The sequence below is a fragment of the Pholcus phalangioides genome, unplaced genomic scaffold (assembly GCF_987345545.1).
Source record: "Pholcus phalangioides strain wild (caught in Gottingen) unplaced genomic scaffold, Ppha-v1.0 ptg000007l_1, whole genome shotgun sequence".
Taxonomy (NCBI): Eukaryota; Metazoa; Arthropoda; class Arachnida; order Araneae; family Pholcidae; genus Pholcus; species Pholcus phalangioides.
In genome coordinates, this window is record NW_028301600.1 from 39,374,211 (window position 1) to 39,396,206 (window position 21,996).

Below are 21,996 nucleotides of genomic sequence, written 5' to 3' on the forward strand. Positions count from 1 at the left end.
AAGCTTAATTCCAAATTTTTTTACGTCTTTTTTCTGTATTGCGCATTGATACGCGTGTACTATCCATTGTATGCCAATACGTGGCTGTCTCGCACGGTTTTCTTCACTTTTTTGCTTGCTCACCTAATTGTTTTGAGCAGTGTACTTGAATGGCCCCTAACGCTGAAAGAAAATCAGTTAGCAACCAGGAACCCTGATAGATATTTCAGGTGTAAAATGTGAATTTTATTTTGAAAAGGAATGCTGCACTTGCACCAATGAGCTGGTTACATTGAATGACACATTTTCCCTATACTTTCATTTACTTATGACATGTATTCAAATTGATGCGATATCATAATATTTGAATTAAAAAAAAACAATCTATGAAACTACAGGAAAAATGACTTACAATGATAAATATCTTGCAAAGAGCCCCCTCCACAATATTCCATGCAAATCCATAACTTATCTCTTCTGCAAGAAAAAAATTGTGATTATAATTAATATACAGGGTGATAACTATCGACTGCCCAACAATTTTTTACACACATGATTCCTTGTGAAAAACTAATATGGAAAAGTGTTTTCCATTTTAGGATCTGATGAATATTTAATGAGTTATGATGCTTTGAATTTTTGTGACACGTCATTTTTCTAGCGGCCATTTACGTGCCAAACACCGAACGAAAGTAATTTTTTTCGCCAGCTGCGGGTTGCCACTTCTTGAAAATTAGCTGAAATATTCAATTCCATTAGAAGCCAAGTTTGACCCCAGGCCTCCTCTTAACAGGGACAGACTTCAGGATGTCGCCACCATAGGCATTACTAATTTTGCCTCCCCCTTTGCTCTTATATGTGTGTATTTTGTTTAATTTTTTTTGGAAAAAATCATACTCTCAATTTTTTAAAATTAAAGCCATGTCTTTACTGTCTGTTGTAATAAATATGGTTTTTAATAGGGGGCTACTGTTTCATAAACACATTCATAACATAGATGAGATGCCATAAAAATTTTAAACTATAATTGTTAGACTACATTGTGACAATTTATAACTGTGATCGATTTTATTCATTATGCTTGTTGTGTTACTCAGTTAATTGTGCTACAGAATTACAATCAAAAGCTGTGATGCAACATGTAAGCCTTCCAAAACTTCTGAATCGGAACTGGAAAAAAAAAAATCTCATCTCAAAATTGTTGGAGATACTTTATTTGTTTAAGGGGTGTCATGATCCCTGAAGTCAATTTTTCAAACCACTTTAAAAAATATTTCATTCGATTGTGAAAATCAAATGCAAAGATTTTGTCATTGTGTTAATTTTTTTTCTTCAAAATAAAATTAAAAAAATAAGAAATAAAAATTAATGAATTATAGTGTAAACGTGAGCAAGATAAAAACGCTTTTAACGTGATTTTCACAAATTGCAGTTTTTGAGCTTATCTGTTTAAGATATGAAAAAAACCTCCTAACCAAAAATTCTGAAATTTTGTAGAAATATTTATGCAACATGTTTTCGTGAGATGAACCTTGAACTTCCATATCTGATCATCTGTTAAAATGTTATGAATTTTAAAGTTTGAAAAATGTATAAATTTCAAAATTTTGAGAATTCAATATTTATTTTAAAAAATACTTGGGTTAACTTCTAAATCTGATTTTCACTTTATTAACACATGGTGAGTGACACATTTGAGAAAAATTGTAGAATTTTTGGGGCGGCAGTAGTTTTTTTTAAATTTACAGATGAACTCAAAAACTCTGCAACCTTAGAAAATCATAATTAACAACCGCCTAAAAATTTGAAAGTGCACACACACAACAAAAGAGGGGAAAGAAACTGGTTTACTTTTTCGATTTCTTAGGGTTATATCATTGTTCAATTTAAAATAATGCCAAGTTAAACGTTTGGTGAGTTTGGCAGGATTTTGAAGTGCCGTCATTAATTTTTAAAGCGTTTATAACTCATTAATTATGAGTCACACCAAAAACTGAAAACACTTTTCCATATCAGTTTTGCACAAGAAATCACGTGCCTAATCATTGGGCGGTCGATAGTTACCACCCTGTATATACAAATCTAAGGCCACAACAGGCAAACTGACCAATGAAGTAGCTGAAAAAGATGCACATAAAACAAATACGGATGTCATATATTTCTAAAATACAGCAACCCAATTAAAAGTGCAATTATATAAACTAAAAACTATACATACATGACAAAATACAAAGAGATCCAAAAGTCACGCAATCCGTTCTAATACATTTTATTTTTAAAATTCTATCAAGAGAAATAAATAAAAAAACTATATAGTTCAAATAAGACTTTTGTGGATACAAAAATAAAGTTTGTTTCAAAATGTTATAATGTGTACCAAATTGTGAGCCTTTTGCGTGAATGCAAGTGCATTATTTTTGCCAGGATTCTGGCCACTCTCTCGTCTCAGAGCATTCACTTTTTCAATCTTCGACTGAATGGTTTTTTTAGTTAATCAATGAAATGGGGATTATTCTTGTGCATTTGTCTTCAGGTGTTCTCACAAGAAAAAATCAGGGGATTTTTTCAGGGTCTGGTGCTTTTGGTGGCCACAATCTTTTTGAAATAAGGCGACCATCAAAAAATGTGTGCAGTAATCCATTGTCTCAGAGCAGGGTTGGGGTTTTGGACAGGGCACGCGGGATAAACTGTCCAAAAGTGTCTGAAACTGTCTAAAACCTCCAAGTTTCAAAATGTTATGTGGAAACCTTTTGGATTTTTTGTTTTTTTTCATGATACTAACATATTACAAAAAATACTAGCAGAAAATAAAACTAAATCAAAAATATTTCAAAAAGGTGGTCATTTGTTTTTTTTCCTAAGTAAACTTTCACCAAATTTATGGTTTTAAGTTGGAAATCTGATCGTAAATTAATATCACGTATATAACTGTTTAAATATAAACACTGTTTTCAGTTTTTTAGTTTGTCATAAATGTTATTACTCCACATCTTATTTTTCATGTATGATTATGAAGCAGGTACTGTATTTAGTACAGTGATTGTCCAAAACCCTGCCAAATCTCTCCAAACACTTTTCTTTAAAAAATATATTATATTGAAGGTACCAAATATGCATAGTCACAGTTATAATCATTGCATTATTGTGAAACTCAACATAAATATTATTTTTTATTAGATAGCAATATAATGATGTGAATATATATCAATATTGTAGTATTTATTTGATGCAAATTGTTCTGTTTTGACTTTTCAAACTTTTTTTTTTAATTTTAAATAGATCTTTCTATTTTACATCCTCAATTTTTAAAAACTAATTATAAATAAAGGAAAATATATCTGAAGAAAATGAGGCCACTATGTAGCACCTACTCATGACTAACAAAACACAATTTCACAAACACTGATTACGCCTATATGATGATAAAAGACTTCAAGACCCAAAGTTTTTGTTAAATTTAAATTCCTGTGGTTATGAGGCTAGGAGCTAATATTTTACCGAATAAATTCAAGCCATATTTACAATTATATCATTCAATACTATCAATACAATTGTACAATTCATACAATTACAATTCTATCATTCAATATGAAAAACACTGGAAGAAGGCTTATCAAAAGACTGTCTTTAACACATTGTTTTTTTTATTTTCATGTCGCCCAAGTTATGCATCAATTGAAAGAATATTTTCAAATTGTTATCTTAGAAATCATTTTGGCACAGATAGGGCAGCTAAATTAGTTATGTGTTGTATCGAATGTTAAAAGGTGCAGCTACGCTTGATTATTAGTGCTCGATTATTACGTAAGTTTAATTTCATTCTGTAGTCATATCTATTGTTTTTTCTGATTTCCATGCAACAACTTTTTATCCCATTCTTGTATCTTTCATGTTTTCATAAATCTAATATCTAACCTCAAGACAGTTCAGTTTCAATTGTTTAATAACCTGATATCAGTCATATAACCCTTTGCACATACTGTTTTGAATTTCAAAATTTTATATTTAATGTAATTTTAATATTATAATATAATTTATATAATATAAAGTTTATTATTTGATTATAAAAGTTACCTCTTCATCAAATTGCAAAGTTTTTCACTTAGTTATAAATATGAGGTTTTGGACAGATTAGGACAGTTTTGGACAGGAGGGTTTTGGACAGTACGATTTTATATTTTACCGTATTAGTCAAAATCTTGCCAACTCTGGTAAATATTGTTTATGCCTATTCATGCCTTAAAAATACAGAAGACAACTGAATGCTATTGGGTAGCATCAGAATCACCAAACTTAGAATAGGCCTATGTATCCATATGCAACTATGTATCCTATGTAACTGCTTTGTAATGCAAACTGTTGTTTCACCTATTTGAACCAAAATCTTGAATGATGAATGCTAGTTACTGTCCAAGACCATGAAGAGTAATAAATAAAAAAATTTTTTTTTCAACCAGCAGAAGTTTTTAATGACTACTATACTTATTGAACCCTCAAACTAAGCAAATGAAAAACTAATAAATCAAATGGTCCACATAAACCCCGTCCCCAAATAATCTTTAAAGCGATACAATTTCTGCTTTGGCAGAATCATTAATTGTAATCTCCAACATTTGTAATATTTGGCAATATATCAAGGATTTCCTGCTCAATTAAACTCAATTACATAAATTTTGTTAATAGAATTTGGTAAAAAGTAGGACAAACCCGAGCAAGTAGGACATTTTACTGAAAAGTAGGAAGAGTGGGAGCCCTGAAAATGGGTGCTTGTTGAACACCTCTAGCCAGTTTAATTTCTGACCTCACAGCAAAAAATCATGGCTCTTAATTAATATTCTTGTACTGAAATGGGTATTTTACTACCTCTCTAATATTTGGTCTAACTTTTTGAAACACCCTGTATTGTTTTCAAATAAAAAAACAACATTCAGAAAGTGACAAAAAATTTATAAAATGAAAAATAATTTACACTCTTTATGTTTCCAACCCTTTGCATATACTATTTTGAATTTCAAAATTTTATTATATTTAATGTAATTAATAATATAATATAATTTATATAATATAAAGTTTAATTGATTATAGAAGTTACCTCTTTATCAAATTGTAAAGTTTTTCACTTATAGTTATAAATAGGAGGTTTAGGACAGTTTTGGACAGGAGGGTTTTGGACAGTACGTTAAAACCACGAATGCAGAGACTTTTCATGATAGACATACAGATTTTCGGTGCACCAAATTCTGACATTTGATCTGATCTGAAGCTTTCATCTCCGGAACAACCCTAACACGACAGGGTTAAACTTAAATTTCTTCAGAGTTTTTTTAGTTTTTTTCCTTTAGATCACACATTCCATGCTGGCTCAGTAGAGATAGGCAGCCACTGCATCTGCGGTCTTCAACATTTCCAGTTTCTCGAAAATGGAACACCAATCGGAAGAATGTTGTCTTAATGGGCACAGAAACATTTTTGAATTCCCATTTGAACGCCTCAATAATGGCTTCAAACGAATGAGTTGAAAAATATTGGTCAATCATAAAAATTCTTTGCTTCTGGCAAAAAACCATCTTGATCATGCAACAAAAAAAGGAGACACTGAGAGTATCAGTGAGCATGGAAAATGAAAAAAAAAAAAAGACTTTCCAGACTTTCCATCTTGAACAGTGTAGTGCTGCTGTCTATGAAAAAACTTTATATTTACAATCAGTAGAATTTGAGAAATTAATTTTTTTATAACAGGTTGCGTGACTTTTGGATCACCCTGTATAATACACTGCCTATAAAAAAAATTATGGTTTTCTTATCCAAGAATGGACAGCTTCTTGATTTACCCCAATATGTTTATCATATTTCTTTTCAAGCGCTATATATACACATACAATTGTTGGGCTGTTGAATAGTCTTTACTTGCTAACTAGAAGAAGACCCTTTAATTGCTTCATTATGAGGACTTGAAGGAATCGACATCAGTAGAGGCATAAAGTTCAATCCGCACCTTCTGGTGGTGCACCCTGTAAATAGCCATGTTTAACATGTGGTGAACGGACGCGGATGGGTTTCCTCCAACGTGCAGTGGAAAGCGTGGAAGACTATGGCCAAAAACCCTCTTAAAAGAAATATGAACTCTATCAATAAACTAAGGCCCTCAGTCCGCAGCAGTCTGAGTGTCCCTGGTTACGGCAGCAACCAGCAAGACATGAAGACAGAGGGTGCTAAGACTCTCTGGGTTGGATCAGGCTGCCATAAGATAATGACCTTGGCCACGTATAACGGATGATCTCTTTCTTCAGAAAATCGTTTGCAGGAGTTGGAAGAACTGAAACGAATAAATTGGGACACCTTAAGCATCTGTGAAATAAGAAGAAAAGGAGAGGAAAAAATCGAACTTGCCAGTGGACATGTATTTTACTACAAAGGAACAGATAATGGAAGAATCAGTGGAGTAGGATTTCTCATTCATAAAAAGTAGAAAAATCACATTGTTTAGTTAGATAGTACATCTGATAGAGTTGGAAAGCTGGTCATGCAAATATCAAGCATATACCGGATACAGATTATACAAGTCTATGCACCAACAAGCTATTCTGAGGAAGAAGTAGAAGGCTTTTATGAAGAATTAGACGAGCTGCATAGTAAAGGAAACCATCATATCAAAATAGTAATGGGTGGGAGAATTGGAGAGAGAAAAAATGGTGAAAGCTCGGTTGGAAGTTATGGTTACAGTGTACGAAACGACAGAGGAAACCGACTCGTCGAATTTACAGAGAGCGAACAGTTATGCATCATGAATTAATTTTTTAAGAAAAAACCCCAAAGAAAGTGGACCTGGAGAAGCCCAACTGGAACAACTAGTGAGATTGACTATATCCTATCTAATAAGAAGCATATGAACCAAGACTGCAGTGTTCTCAACAAATTCAATACAGTAAGTGATCATAGACTGGTTAGATGTAGAATAAGGCTTAACACTAGAATAGAAAGAGCGGAACTTATCAAAAATAGAAAAACTGGCATCGAAATATGATAAAGCTTCAAGAACATCAATATCAACTTCAGTTAGAGCTGAAGAACAGATTTGATTTGCTATATAGCACCACTGAGGAAGATCAAGATGTCATAACCACTCAAGATGTCACTTTAACCACTACCTTAAAAGTAGCAGCAAAAGAAGTCGCTGGAGAAAATCAAACCAGTGAAGAAGAAACAAAGAAAGTTATGAAAGATCGGAGAGAATTTCAGATTAAGAAGAATGACCCTAAATCAAAACTGGAATATGCAGAGCTTTGCAAGACAGTACGAAAGTCGATTACAGAAGATGTCAGGAAGTGTAATTGCGATATTGTAAAGAAAGCATTAGAAGATAATAGTAGCTTAAAATCAGCAAAACAAAAACTGTTGGGAGAAAGGAAATTTTTGCACTAAAAAGGAAAGATGGAACCATCATAAAAGATGGAAATGAAATCATTAGTATTGTTGAGGAATTTTATAATACTCTATACAAACATGAAGAACAGGGTCGGAACAAAGGAAAAAGAGCGGGAAGAAAAGAAAATGGAGCCGAATTCGTACAAGTAGTACCTGTGCTGAAAGAGGGAGTCTATAAGGCTATAAGATGTATGAAAAAAGGGAAATACCCAGGTGAAGATGTGATTTCGATAGACATTATTAAAGAAGCAGGAGAAGAATTTGCCAGTATGCTAGCTGCTTTGTTCACAAATTGTCTTAAATCGGATGTGTGCCTGAAGATTGGAATAATGCAATGATGGTTCTTCTTTACAAAAAGGGTGAAAAGGAGGTTATCAAGAACTATCGACCAATAAGTCTACTATCAGTAATTTATAAAATCTTCACCAAAGTGCTGACATATAGGCTCGAATCCAAAATGGACGAAGCTCAACCAAAAGAACAGGCAGGATTTCGAAGTGGATTCAGTACAATGGATCACATCCAAACAATCAGGGAACTTATAGAAAAACACAAGGAATACGAATTACCATTGTCTATGGCCTTTATTGATTTTGAGAAAGCATTTGATTCTGTCTTCACATCTGCTGCTGTTAAAGCTCTAGATATAATTGGGGTAGAGAAGACTTACATCAATATCATCAAAAAAATCTATGACAAAGCAACTGCAATGATTTGTTTGGATAAAGGAGAAGCAAGGATTAAACTCGGAAAAGGAGTCAGATACTCCTATGTACTATCTCACCAAAACTCTTTACCACTGTTTTAAGAAGTAGTATTCAGAAAACTGGATTGGGATAAAAAGGGAATTTAAATAAATTGAGAATTTCTCAACCATTTGCATTTTGCAGACGACATTGTTGTTATCAGCAAAAATCCAGACGAACTAGAAGAAATGATACAAGAACTGGTGAAGGCAAGTATTCAGGTGGGCTTAAAAATGAATCTGCAAAAGACTAAAGTTATGTTCAACCCCTTTGCGTTGAAGAGGACAATCTTGCTCAACAACACAGAGATAGAAGAAGTAGAAAGCTATGTATACCTGGGACAAGAAATGACCATGGACAACGGAATAATTAATGAAATAAACAGAAGGATCAAGGATTGGTTGGAGCACTTTTGGCAAAAACTGTAATTCTGAAGAGTCACATGCCATTATGCCTGAAAAGAAAAGTTTTTAACCAGTGTGTGCTACCAGCACTGACGTATGGAGCTGAAACATGGACACTCACAAGCAAGACGATACAAGGCTACAGACAACACAAAGGAGCATGGAAAGATGTATGCTAGACATCACAAGGAGAGATAGAAAACGAATCACTTGGATAAGGAACCACACAAAGGTATATGATATCATGGAAAGAATTAAATGTTTGAAATGGGCTGGACATATTGCAAGAAGACAGGACAACAGATGGACCACAAGTATTCTAGATTGGTACTCCCCTGGTGTTAAACATCAGAGAAGGCATCCCCAAGCAAGATGGATTGATGAGATCAGGAAAGTGGCTGGAGTCAACTGGATGGCTAAATCATCAGACACAGCAGAATGGAAAAATTTTGAGACCTTCATCCAGCAGTGGATTGAAGATGATGATGATATACAATTGCTTAGGTTTTCTGAACATTGTATAGCATTGGTCAAAAAAGCAAGTAGAATGCTTGGTTTCATTTTCAAAAAGTTTTTTTTTGCGTTCTCCTAAAGTTATTCTTCCACTTTCCAAGGCTTAGTTTGTTCCGCACTGGAGTGCTGTACGGTTTTGGAGACCGTACCTACTACAGAGGGACACTGACTTGGCTGAGGGGTGCAGAGAAGAGCTATGCGTGCTCTTGTTTGCAACAAGGCTTGAGCTATGAAGAAAGATTTGATTTCTTGAATGTTTACATTGGAGGCATGGAGATGTTGGTGGGGATATGATAGAAGTGTTCAAAATTTTCATTGGGATGGATAGGATGTACCATGAGTTATTAATACACTGTCAATCAACTGCTTCGATGAGGGGACACTGGTATTGTGCAGTGCTAAGATGCTAGTCTTTCATATGAAAGTTACCGCCAAAATCCATGGGTTCGAATTTGGGCCAAGAACATCAGGGATAAATCAAAAATCTGTCCATACTTAGTCAAGACAACCATAATCTTTTCTATGAGCAGTGTATTACATATTAATTTTTTTTAGTGATATATGCTTTTATACTGGGTATTTTGGTTATATTTGACATACACATTTTTTATGAGGAAATTTTTTTCAGCCACCTTGTTGGGAAATTTGCCTGTGTGGCCCTTGAATTTGTATATTGTATGTGTATATATATATATAGAGTGCATAGGTGACAGGGCGTATGGCATTTTAATGGCAAACTGTTGGTCATAGCGGCATACTTTCAATTAGAAAAAGTATCCAAATAATGTATATTGAATATTGTATTCAGATGTCATTGATGTTGCAAGGGGTTGTGTAGTTATTGAAGTAAAAAAAAACTACTTTTTATACTGTTCCTGTGTGCCCAAAAATCAAATTCAAAAGTTGTTACCCTGTCTCTCCTGACTAAAACAATTCCATGTTTCTAACTGCAATTATATACAAGAATTCAAATTCAAAAAATAGAGGATATTTAGGAAAAAACAGTGTTAAGTGCAGGTAAAACATTTTTTTTGGGCTGTTTTTCCCCCAACTTTCCTCAGTTTTTCAAATTTAAATATCTTAGGGAATATTGTACTTAAAACTGTGCTTTTTTTTTGTTGGCATCAGGAAAGACAGGGTAACACCTTTCTAATTGGGTTTTGAGGCACACAGGGACTGTATAAAAAATTGATCTTTTTATTTTAATAACTGTACAACCCCTCGAAACAGGAATGGCATATCTGATTACTACAATTATTTGGAAACTTTTTCTAATTAGAAGTATACCTCTAGGTTCAACGGTCTGCCAGTAAAATGCCATTCCCCATTTGCTATGCACCCTGTATACCATTAACCTCTTAGCAGTTACTTAGCTTTAGCATGAGTATATTTGGGTAACATTCATGTCCGTCTTGGTTATCCTGAATGTACTCAGAACATTTTTAAATGTTATGTTTATTTTTTATGCAAAAAAATCACTTATTGGCAAAAATCAAACATTTTAAAATAAAGTTAACATTTTCAGAAATTTCCTTAAATATCAAGAAAAAAATGATTTGAATTTATATGGACTTGATATAATTTATTGAATAATAATACTAATTCACTAAGTCTATAACAAACGAATAATGAAAAACATTTTTTCTATAAATTTGTTATGTTACATATCAAAACATATATTTTTTGCTAAAAAAGTTCTAAATTACTATTACAATCATTATTTTCTTAGGATTATGTTATTTGATTAAAAATCTAAATAACTGAAATCTAAATAATTATCATGAATACTTACCTGAGGTAACTTCCAAAATATGCAACAATATTGGGATGCCTGCATCCTTTCATCATCAGAATTTCTTGCTGAATTATGGCAAAATCATCTCCTACAAAATAAGAAAGAATGAAGTGCATTAAAGATGTATGTTTTAATCCAAGTATCTCAATATTCATCCCAAGTTTTAGAAGAATGTAAAAGTGTTTAAATCGCTCACTTAGCATTTAAAATAAAAATTTAGTAAATTTTGGAAAAATGTAGATGAAAATGGGATATGAACCAAAAAGTTTTTAATAAACTAGATTAATAGTGATAGTATTAAAAAAAGCAATATTTCTTAACCTGCGATCTGCATGAGGATAGCGGTGAATAAGGTAGACTTCAAATCTGATTGATTTAAATTTATATTACTCTCACTTATTCAACTAATTATCAACCAACACGAATTTATAAAAAAAACACACAGATTTAAATGAAAGGATAGACCTACATAAGTTGGTGGCATGTTGAAATGTCTCAGAAATTTTACTGATTCTTGAGTAAATAAATATACAATAGCTGGAAAAAAAGTATTTAATAATGGGACAAGGAAACCACTATAATGAATGGAAACGTTTATTAAAAACCAATAAATGAACTGAATGAAATGAAATTTATAGAATAAGATTGTTACACTCATGAAAACACGTTAAAATTAGACAAATAGTTTCAATTGAATACAAAATAATGACGGAAAAAATAAGTACAGCATTGGAGAAAAAAAAATAGGCCTATCTGACATTGAGTTTTCTGGGAAAAAAGTATTCAATATACAAAAAGAAAACAAGATGCAGAAAATTTTTTGTGAATGGTAACATGCATAGAGGTACTAGCAGATAATTAATAAGTCATTTACATTGTTTTTGTGCTGAACTGTTTTCATATATAACCAAACATTAAGAAATGGGCGATATTGCCCACTTTGGGAAACACTGTGTTAAGATATCACAAATTTATCATAATTTCTGGCAAATCAGCCACATCCAGAAAAATCACAGAAGTAAAAATTTTTGTAGAAACATCATGACTACAGTAGTCTCGATAATTTGAGTTACCAAACTTAGAGGTTCTGGATAATCTGAGGTGCTGGAAGTTTTCAAAACCTGTTTTTTCTAAGCACAAGTTTTGTTTCATTTTATCCCATTTTTCTCCCAAATGCGAGTAATTTCTGTTGAAAGAAGGTCTTGATAACCAGAATAGGCTTCCGATGGATCCCTAAGCCCTTCTGTAGTAAATTTATAGTGCAAAAAATACGTTGAGTCTCCCAAGGACCTGAATCCTCTGTCAGTTTCCCTTAACTAGAATCTATGGGTCTTGGCAGTTGTATGATAAATTAAGTCGTTCAGTTAGGGGCAAAATAGGTAGGAATTTTATTCCTACTATTAATAGGTAGGAATAGCAGGGCTGGACTAATCACAAAAAAAAATCTTGGTGTCACAAAAATTTTCACTCAAAGAAAAAAAGTTCAAAATAATGCTTCTTTTGACTTTTTCAGGACATAGTGACCCTTATTTATGTTGACAGATAAGCTGCTATAAATTCAAAACATTTTGTGCTGTTCTCAGCAGGCTGGCCTGCAATTTAGTAACAACACAAAAGAAAATTTTTGGCACCAATACCAATTCTTAGATAGCCATGCGCCATAGCAACCTGGGATTTGTCCAGCCCTGCTCTACGATATTTGTTCAAGTCTTGTTTGGAAATATCTATACTCTAATGTTAAACTGCTGCTTCTCGATATAAAAGATAATCCCTCTACAACGAGATTTGTTCTTGGTCCGCAGATTATCTTAATATCGAGGTTTCACTGTAATAATAATTCATGATGCAGGCAGTCATGGATGCTATTTTCAAAGGAATATCAATGAAAAATGTACAAAGAATTATTGAACACCACCAGCCAGAGCTGTTTGCTTCAGTTTGACATTTTGTGGAGTTGTCTTCAGTTATTCTTTACATTATGTCATTGGTTTGTTCCAAATAATTTAAGAGTTTTGAACACTATTTATTCAAATTCTGAATATATTTTTTGTTATTTTCATAATAAAATACATAGCATGTATACTAGTGTGACAAAGCTCACACACTGACTGACTAGCTTTTCTTCTTTGCTTGTAAAGTAACAGCTTAACCGCTCTTTACTTAACTTTTTAACAGCCTATGTTCCCAATTGGGGGAGAGAGAACATCAGTTTTATTTATTAGAAAAATATTTTTCTTAAATTAAAGCACTTGGTTCCCCCCTCCCACCCTCGAACATGTGAGATTACAAACTCAATTTACAAAACAAAAATTTCATTCATTTAAGCACTTCATGCCATAAATTCAATTTTTTTTATTTATCTATTTTTAACCGTTTAGAGGTCAAACTATGAGCAGTCACTTATTGTTTTGAAATTTGGAATTTGAGATCCTTTTATATGCCTATGTATAGAGCAACTTTGAAATTTGAAGAAATTTTTTTTTTTCCTTTGCTTTCCACGATGTTCCATAAATGGAACATTGAAACTTGAGGAAAGGTGAAAGCAGAAACTGGTATCACCTATATTTTGACGATTATTCATTTCTGGAGTACAGTTATCACACAAAAATTTTATATTTTCTATTACAAATTTCAATTCACAGCTGTTTGTTTTACACAAAAACGTGCAGAAAATTCAATTTTATTTTCCTAACGTCCGCGATAAAAGAAAGCATCTCTTTGATGGACCCATTTGTCACTTTGGTAGCATTTATAAATAGTGCTTCTTTGGCAAGCCCCCACACCAGTGTTTCCCAAACTTATTCAGCCTATCGCCCCCTTTTCAAAAACAAAATTTCTCATCGCCCTCCTGGAAGAGATGTTAAAAACCCACATATTAAAAAGTTGAAAGATGCAGTGGCGAATTTTCGATTTTTTTGCATAAATGTTTTCCTGAAACATTTCTAGTATAAAAAGGGTTAAAAATTCTAAAATAATTACAATTAATAAAATTACAGTAAACTTCATTGCAAAACAAAAAAAATTAAATTTGTGAATTATAAAATTATAAACATATACATATAACACAAAACATATGCATTTAGTTGCATTTATTGTGGTCAAAGTAATATTTGCATCACACAAAACATACCCATTAATGTTAAAAATAATTAAAAAATACAGACACAAAACTACAATTGTTACTTAGTTTTAATAAAAATAATTTTATTATTAATAGATGTTTTCTAAGTGTGATAATTGTCGCTTGGTTTTACTAAGCAGCGTTCTCAAATCCTCACAATTGAATATCTGTAGGTGATTTCGATTTTTGTCGAAAGATTTGTGACTGCATTGAAACGTCTCGCACATGAAAAATGTTCAGCTACATTAGAACCTCTCAATAACGGACACTCACGGTAGGGCCGTCTTAAGAGCATCATGGATCCCCCGTCAAGTGATTTTTCTGAGGCCCTACCTGGGAACTTCTCAAAAAATCCAACTACTTCTCGTTTTTCTGAGCCCCCTCTTTTCTTCAGGAGCCCATGCGTTAAGACGGCACTGACTCACGGGACCGAAAATTTTTGCCGCTAATGAGGAGTGTCCGTTAATGGATAGTAAAATAATCAGTCTCAACGGGAGTCTGGAGTCCCGTTGACGCAATTCAAAAAGTGTTTGATAACTGGAGGTGTCCGCTAAAAACAGGGAGTGTCTGTTATGGGAGATTCCTCTGTATATCCCCATAAATTCCAGGCACGGTATTTGCTTTTACAGAAAGAAAAATTAATAGCCATCTTCAAATTTTAACGTCAAACCGTCTTTTAATGCTATTTCTGTCAATTTTTCTTGTAAATGTGATAATTGATATTGTTGGAGATTGAAAAGTATCAAAAATTGTTATTTTTTTCATTCAGTAAAGATTATTTATTTCATTGCAGATTGTAAGGATCTCTTGGGAATACGTGATGATCATAGAGGTTACATAGAAAAAAAATATATTATTTTAATCTCCCTCTCCCCATTGTCAACTGCACCTTACACATTCCTGAAACAATTTAAACTACATTTAACATGTGTTACGTACTCCTATGAAATCGTGTATCCAGAAATTTTATTTTATACAAAATCATTCGCACCAATGCATGTTGGAGTTGAGTGTTCTACTTTGACATGGAACACAAAATAAGGTTTTGATGATAAGTTCCGGTGAATGCATAAAACTTCATTGATAATAAAATTCAGCCAATCCTTATTATTCAAGTTTGAACAAAGCCACTTGCAACACAGCTTAATGAGAAATTATGTATATATATTTATTTAATATGGAATTGATGCAAACTACTCGACGGTTTCGATTTTATAGTGACCGTCTTAGAAATATGAGCACATGGCTATCCAATTGGAATTAGTGTTGTTGTAACGCACTAAATACGTAATCGTGTTCACACTCTCTGAAGCATGGGTCGGCAACCAAATTTACCTGGCAATCTACTGCTTTGACTTTTCCCCTTCGAAGTTTTAAAATTTGATAATTTTTCTCGCACCACGGTCATTTTCTGCACACGAGGGCTAATTAGACCGGGACCTACAATTTATCGCCGATTCCGAACGGCAGGCTTATTTTTTATACTCATCGAGAGGTTTGTGCGCTAACCCCTCGATGGGGGACTCCCTGCGGTAGCAATTTTTTTCTGCGGTCAAGTCGCCGTTTTTTGTTGTCCCTCTGTGTCAGGGAAGTTTTTCTGACAAGGACAAACCGGGCCTCGAACTCGCAACAACTCTAAACACCCTTTGGTACTTTAGGCGAGTATCTTATCAACCGAGCTACCGTGCCCGTTTCAAAATTTAATCGTTAAAATAAGGGACTATGAATAATATCGGGGGACTACAATTGACACTCTCTCCCTCTTTAGTTTCTTCTACATATAATTCTGAATGACAATCATTCTAAATATTTTCTATTGCTTTATGAATATATCTCAAATCTCGTTAGATTGCAATGAATTTCAACCCTTTCAGCTCAAACATATTAAAAGGAAAAAAATTCGGATGAAACCACGCTTAATTAAACGTAAAAATACAATAAAAAATACTTTCAGAGAGATATGATTGATAATATAATTATATCCTTAAGTAATACTATTAATATAGAGCGCAAAAAACCAACGATGTTCACTAAAAATACCCAGAAATTCATTGCCGTTTATTTCCGTGTATTCTTAACGAATATCGTTGGTCTTTTGCGTTCTACATTGCTAAAAAGGTCATCATACTATTAATATACTACGATGCTTAAGAATGAGTCGATTTCGAATTGAGTACAATTACTCTTGAAAGGTCGTACGAAAATGCATCGTTTTCTTTCAAGGAAAAACACTACATAAGTTACCGTAAAAAAAATTTCAATTCAAAAAAAATAAATTTTAATAAATTTTCTACTAAACCGACACCATTGTGAGAAGAAATTTCTATCATCCGTGCTGAAGGAGCGTGTATCGCCCCATCTGTATATTCTTTGCAATATTCGAAGGAGAAACGATGATTGTTTTCGGAGATAGTACCAAAATTTCTCTTTTAGCCTTGTTGTCATAATCAGTGCGGTTACGGATAGCGCTCTTGATAAGCATTAATAGATAGCATAGGCACCGAAACCTAAAAGTTGAGGCCCTTTGAGCCTCACTCCCTCAATAAAATTTTTAAGGTGGTGCTAACCCTCCCCCCCCCCTCCCGCAATTAATTTCTAAAAATAAAATGCAATGCACGTTCTCTCTGTTCTACGTACATGCTTGAGTCTCGTGTATACGGGACGACAAGCAACTTTATGCCTTCCCCCCTCCAACATTTTTTTCATGTCAGCGCCTCTGATACATAGTATTGCCCAAGTGCCTTACTCAAGTCATGAAAATCGGTCAATATAAGAGGATTTAGTATCATCAAAATTTTGATGAAAAAAAATACATTATTGTACTTACGGTGTGGATTCAACAAACATCTTCCGCATTACATTCATTTCCTTTCGGACACCATCGAAATAATTACAAATACAAACACAAAGGCCCCAAGAGTCAAATCGCCCAAAGATGTGGCTGAAGCTGATATGCATGTTTGACCCATGAAATGGAGGTCCATCCGTTGTGTAACAAACACTTTAGATATGTGACTTTTTTGCACGAAAATTCAAGACTGCTCGTCTGTAATTCATATTTTGCTACTTCCACACATGCTATCTTTGAGTTTAAGTAATTCACGAACCTGAACGAATACATTACAAAAAATTTTCTATTACGGCAGTTCCTCGAAGTCAGTGTCAGGATTCCTAGTGGTGTCGTACGAGGTGTTGACCATTGATGTTTGTGTCTGTTTCTAAGCGGTTCTTTTATAAAAAAAAACCAGCATACACAAAAAGACCATAGCCGTAGGTGAATGAACAGTGATGCTAAAATCATGCCCCCCCCCCCACCCGCATCCTGCCGCAGGGTCCCGAGGCTAGGCTCTTTGGCGGGCCACAGTCTGTATTGAATTTATAACAGGGTTGGTAAAAAAAACGGTTTTTTTGAAAAAAACCAAAAAACCGGGTTTTTTTGGTTTAAACCAGGTTTTTTTGGTTTAAACTGGTTTTTTTGTTTTAAATAGTATTAACATTAAAAACAATGAAATTTCTAAAAAATCATTCAAACTTCCAATAATTAACTAAAATAAAATGTTTATTAATATAATTAACACTATTCCCATGCTAATTAATCAATAAATATTTATTACATTTTAACAAAAACCAACTTTTGCAATTTAATTATTTTTTGCTTAACTCAATGGATTACTGTGTGTTTGAAAATTCTTTTAATGTTATTATTAATCATATAATATATAAAGGTTTTTCTCCAGTTACTTTCAGTATACTTAATTACGAAGCTATTTTGCAAAAAGTAATAAATATTAGGTGAATATAATGTACTTAATGAATCATAAATAATGCAGATTAATTAGCAATGATTTACGATATACAGGGTGATTATAACTAAGGTTCTGATTTCAAAACACTGTAAAAAAAGAATGATTGTCAGAATGACTTGAAAATTGACATGAATATTCCTGAAAAAATTCAATTTTATTTGATAAAGGGGAAAAAATACTTAAAAATGTAAAATTAATGACATCATCCAATAAGATGCTCACCTAAAGTACCAAAGGATGTTTAGAGGTGTCGCGAGTTCGATACCCAGTTCGTCCTTGTCAGAAAACTTTCCTGACACAGGGGTACAACAAAAAACGGCGACTTGACCGCACCAAAAATTGCTACCGCAGGGAGTCCCCCATCGAGGGGTTAGCGCACCAACCCCTCGACGAGTATAAAAAAACAAGCCTGCCGTTCGGAATCGGCAATAAATTGTAGGTCCCGGTCTAATTAGCCCTCGTGTGCAGAAAATGACCGTGGTGCGACAAAAATGATCAAATGATATCATCCAACATGTGGGAAATTTGCTCGCAGAATGGAAACCATAGTCAGTCATGGCAGAATGATACCTTAATTATAGCATTTCATGATTTGATAATTCATGGAAACATCACAAAAAACGAATAAATTGAACAAATAACTACAACTTACTTAAGAAATGTTAAATATGTTGTCCACAACGTGTTCTGGCTATGAGGTTGAAAGCACAAAAATTCTTGTTCAACAACAGAATTGGAGTATGCCATGGTCATAATGTGCACGTGGATGTGCTTGCAGTTCAGCTTTATTAAACCAAACGTGCCCCCCCCCCCATTAATATTCCTGAGGAACTTCTAACATATAGGGAATGTGCTGGAGATTGCAATTCACCAAAGTTTGCAATCTGACCACTGTTTATAACATTTTTGAGGTACCCCCACAGCCAGAAGTTGCAAGGGTTAAGGTGCGTCCTTTCAAAATGGGTCTTCAGCAGCTGCTTTGCTGGTATTGCAATGTGCATCTTGATAGAAGTTCTATCCACACACTGATGCTGTGGAAGTGTCGAAATGATGTGGTTGCACAAAATAGATTATACTGTTGGCCAAGTACAGCATCGTTTACTTGCATATTTTGCACTTTTTTCTTTTGTGAAAGAAACGTCCATTGCTTCAGGAGTACCCATGCAAATTTTCAAGTCATTCTGATCAGTACTTATTGTATAGTTTTGGAATCAAAACTTTAATTATAATCACCCTGTATATAGCTGATTATTTTTCTTAAATCTGTTACTACTATACAGTAGAACCTTGATTAACTGGGCTTAACAGTGTGTGTTTGTGTGAAAGTGTAAAAAAAACAACTATTGAATATTAAGACTGGGAAATATACAGTAGGAGATGTGCTACTTCTTATGGGAATGAAAATGTATGTGAGGTAATGTAACAACTAGTACACTAGTCTTTGTCCTTTAAGGACAGCTGGTGTCTTTATTGGATTATAGGACCACCTGCCCCTAACATGATGGTGTCACTACTGTAGCTGCTTCTTTGTCAAGGGAAAAAAAACCCCTGTGAGATAATACACCACTATATTTAGATGTGTGATGCAATCCTTATTCATGAATTTGCTAAAGATAGAGCATCAGAATGTAGCCAAAGGTTAGAAAATGTTGTAAGAATGAGAAATTTTGGCTTTTATATATAACTTTAAATAACTAAGATACTTTAAATGAAAAAAATATATATATTCTGGCCTCTTTTACGAGACTTTTTGAAAAAAAAACCACTTATAAAATCCTCATGTCATTTAAAGATATACCATCAGAATGTACCCCAAGGATATAAAATGTAGTAAAAATGAAGCATTTTGGCTAATAATGAACCAATATGATATTTTTCAAGGAAAAAAATGATATTTAAGCAACTTTTATTTGATTTTTTGAAAAAAACCGAAGTTAAACACGGTTAAAACCAAGGTTTAAACCGTGGTTTAAACCAAACAACCCTGATTTATAATGCAAAAAAAAAATGCAAATCGTCTCGGGGCCCTGAAACCAGAACACTGATACCAGCTGCACTTTTTTGGGGGAGTTTGATAGCTCCAATAATGAACAGTCATTAGCAAAACCAGTCATTCCCAGATGGTGTTGAAATCTGCGACAGAAGCTTTTATCGATCAATTACAATACAATTACAGTTACAATACAACTGGAATGTACAACGCATATTAAAGGGGGGGGGGGACACTTTAGCTCTGCTTCCTTCTGAACAGATGAAACAAGTACAACTATACTGTGTGAAATTCTTAGTTTTTTGTTTTTCGCCCACAGGCACGGATATTCACGAAGGCTTTTTTTGGAAAACGGTCCCAGTTTTCGAAAACTTCCTCGAAAACAGTTTCCTCTCATCCTCCCATCGCTCCCTTATGCCCATTCGTAGCCCCCCAATCGCGTCTGTAGCTGGTATCGCCCCCTGGGGAAACACTGCCCCACACCGTCCTTGCATTGCAGACACAATATAATGGCTATCAGATAACCTGGCAACTTTTTTCAGTCGACAATGTGGATCTGGATGAATGGTTAACCCCTCCTTCATTCGTAGAAGGTTCATTGTCACTTCTCTTCAGAATTCCAAATGCAAAAGACGATTTGCTTCTCACAACTCTGAATGAATTATCCAACATGCTATAATGGTCATATGTGGTCTATAATGGTCATATAACAAATCCAATTTAATCCACAGCTGTAATTTTGATCGGGTTCTTGAAAAAAAAAATTTTATCCCATGCAGTAGCTTTTTTTCGAATTGCTCAAAACCTTCTTGCCTTTTCTTGAAATTTTCACATGAATGTTGCACTTACGTTTTGCTCCTGTGTTTTCTGCCCTACATCTTTTGAAAAACATGCTTCAGGAGTTTCTAACACCTCATCCTCATTATTGCAAAACATATCTACCATTCCACATACATCACTTGGAACTGTTGTTACTAGATCATTTTCAACAATGTCCTCCAATGTTGGAATGTGCCTGTATGTGTTGTGAACCTACCATGAAGTTTGTGTAATGCTTGTTATGTGTAGTGCAGCCATCTGCCATCAATTTTTCTAACTATGAGAGGAGTGGAATGATTGAATAATTGTATTATTGTAGGCTTGTTACTCTGTGGCGAGCCTTTTTTAATGGGGAGATCAGCTCGCATTCGATGCTTGATCCTTCAATAATTGCTTAAATCTGTTGTTATCCCGAGGAAAGACAGCCTTCGATTGATGAAAGGTGCTAAGCTGTGGACTTTCCAACAAGCCAGAAAGATCTGGTCTCTCCCTAGTTGCTTGGGAAGGCAACAGTTTTAGTAAATACTGTGATGGACTCCTTCGTTCGATGCTTGGCATGGTGCCTTTGTGATTTGATCTAGTTGCCGAAAAAGGCAACGATTCCAGAAAGCGTGGCAGTAGACTTTCATGTTGAGCCTTTGATCGTTACTGACATGCTGTAGTCAGGAGTGGAAAATGAAAATTTGATTTTTGTAGCAGGAAAAATTACTTTCGTAGCAGCAAAAATGTTGTTTTTGTAGCAGCATTTATCAGTTTTGTAGCACTTTAAATTTTTGGCAGTAAATAAAATACACAGTTTTTATATACATATATGCAGTAGCATACACAGGATTACACTTAACTTTAAGAAAAAGTGTTATTTCCAGCTCAGAAGAAGAGGGTGTGTCCTTCCCCCCCACCCCCACAAGGTACAAATACATAGAGACTTCCTCTAGAAGAAATAATTATATTTTTTTTAAATATTTAAATCATATAATTTTTTTGAGAGACTTCTTGACATTTATATTTTTACATTCTATACAATATCAACAAATGAGAGGCTTTTAACATACAGACGACGTTTCAGATTTCAAAAATAATTTGAAAATGAGTTTTTTTCAGAGATTTTAGCTTGTAGACTTGATATAATCACTAATTAAAAATAAAATCACTACAGAAGAGACATTACACTCATTCGAGAAGTAATTATTGTTTTTCTTGTTTTTGCCGCTGATGGAAGCCTAAGTAGTGCATTTGTTCTCTTCAGTTTCAAGCATTTTTGAACGTTTTAATTTTTCTTTTTTTACCAGTTTACCCATTTCATATTTAAAATGATGTGTTTCTCTTTGAGTTTGCTCTTGATTATATTACTTCAATTTGATTCGACATACTTTGAGATGACTTCTTTTCCTGGGTCAT

The 21,996-nt window shown here is 33.8% G+C and overlaps 1 protein-coding gene across 4 annotated transcripts in view; it reads right to left on the bottom strand.

Annotated features, from left to right (window-relative positions):
- Positions 1-21,996, bottom strand: part of LOC149085258 (mitogen-activated protein kinase kinase kinase kinase 3-like) — a 181,958-nt gene that overhangs the window by 153,621 nt on the left and 6,341 nt on the right. For all 4 annotated transcript variants that reach the window (XM_089233168.1, XM_089233167.1, XM_089233166.1 and 1 more), the window contains exons 3-4: positions 10,860-10,950; positions 392-456 (exon numbers count right to left, since the gene is read on the bottom strand). In XM_089233168.1, the coding sequence (XP_089089294.1) occupies positions 392-456; positions 10,860-10,950 (156 nt within the window). The remainder of the gene's footprint in view (positions 1-391; positions 457-10,859; positions 10,951-21,996) is intronic.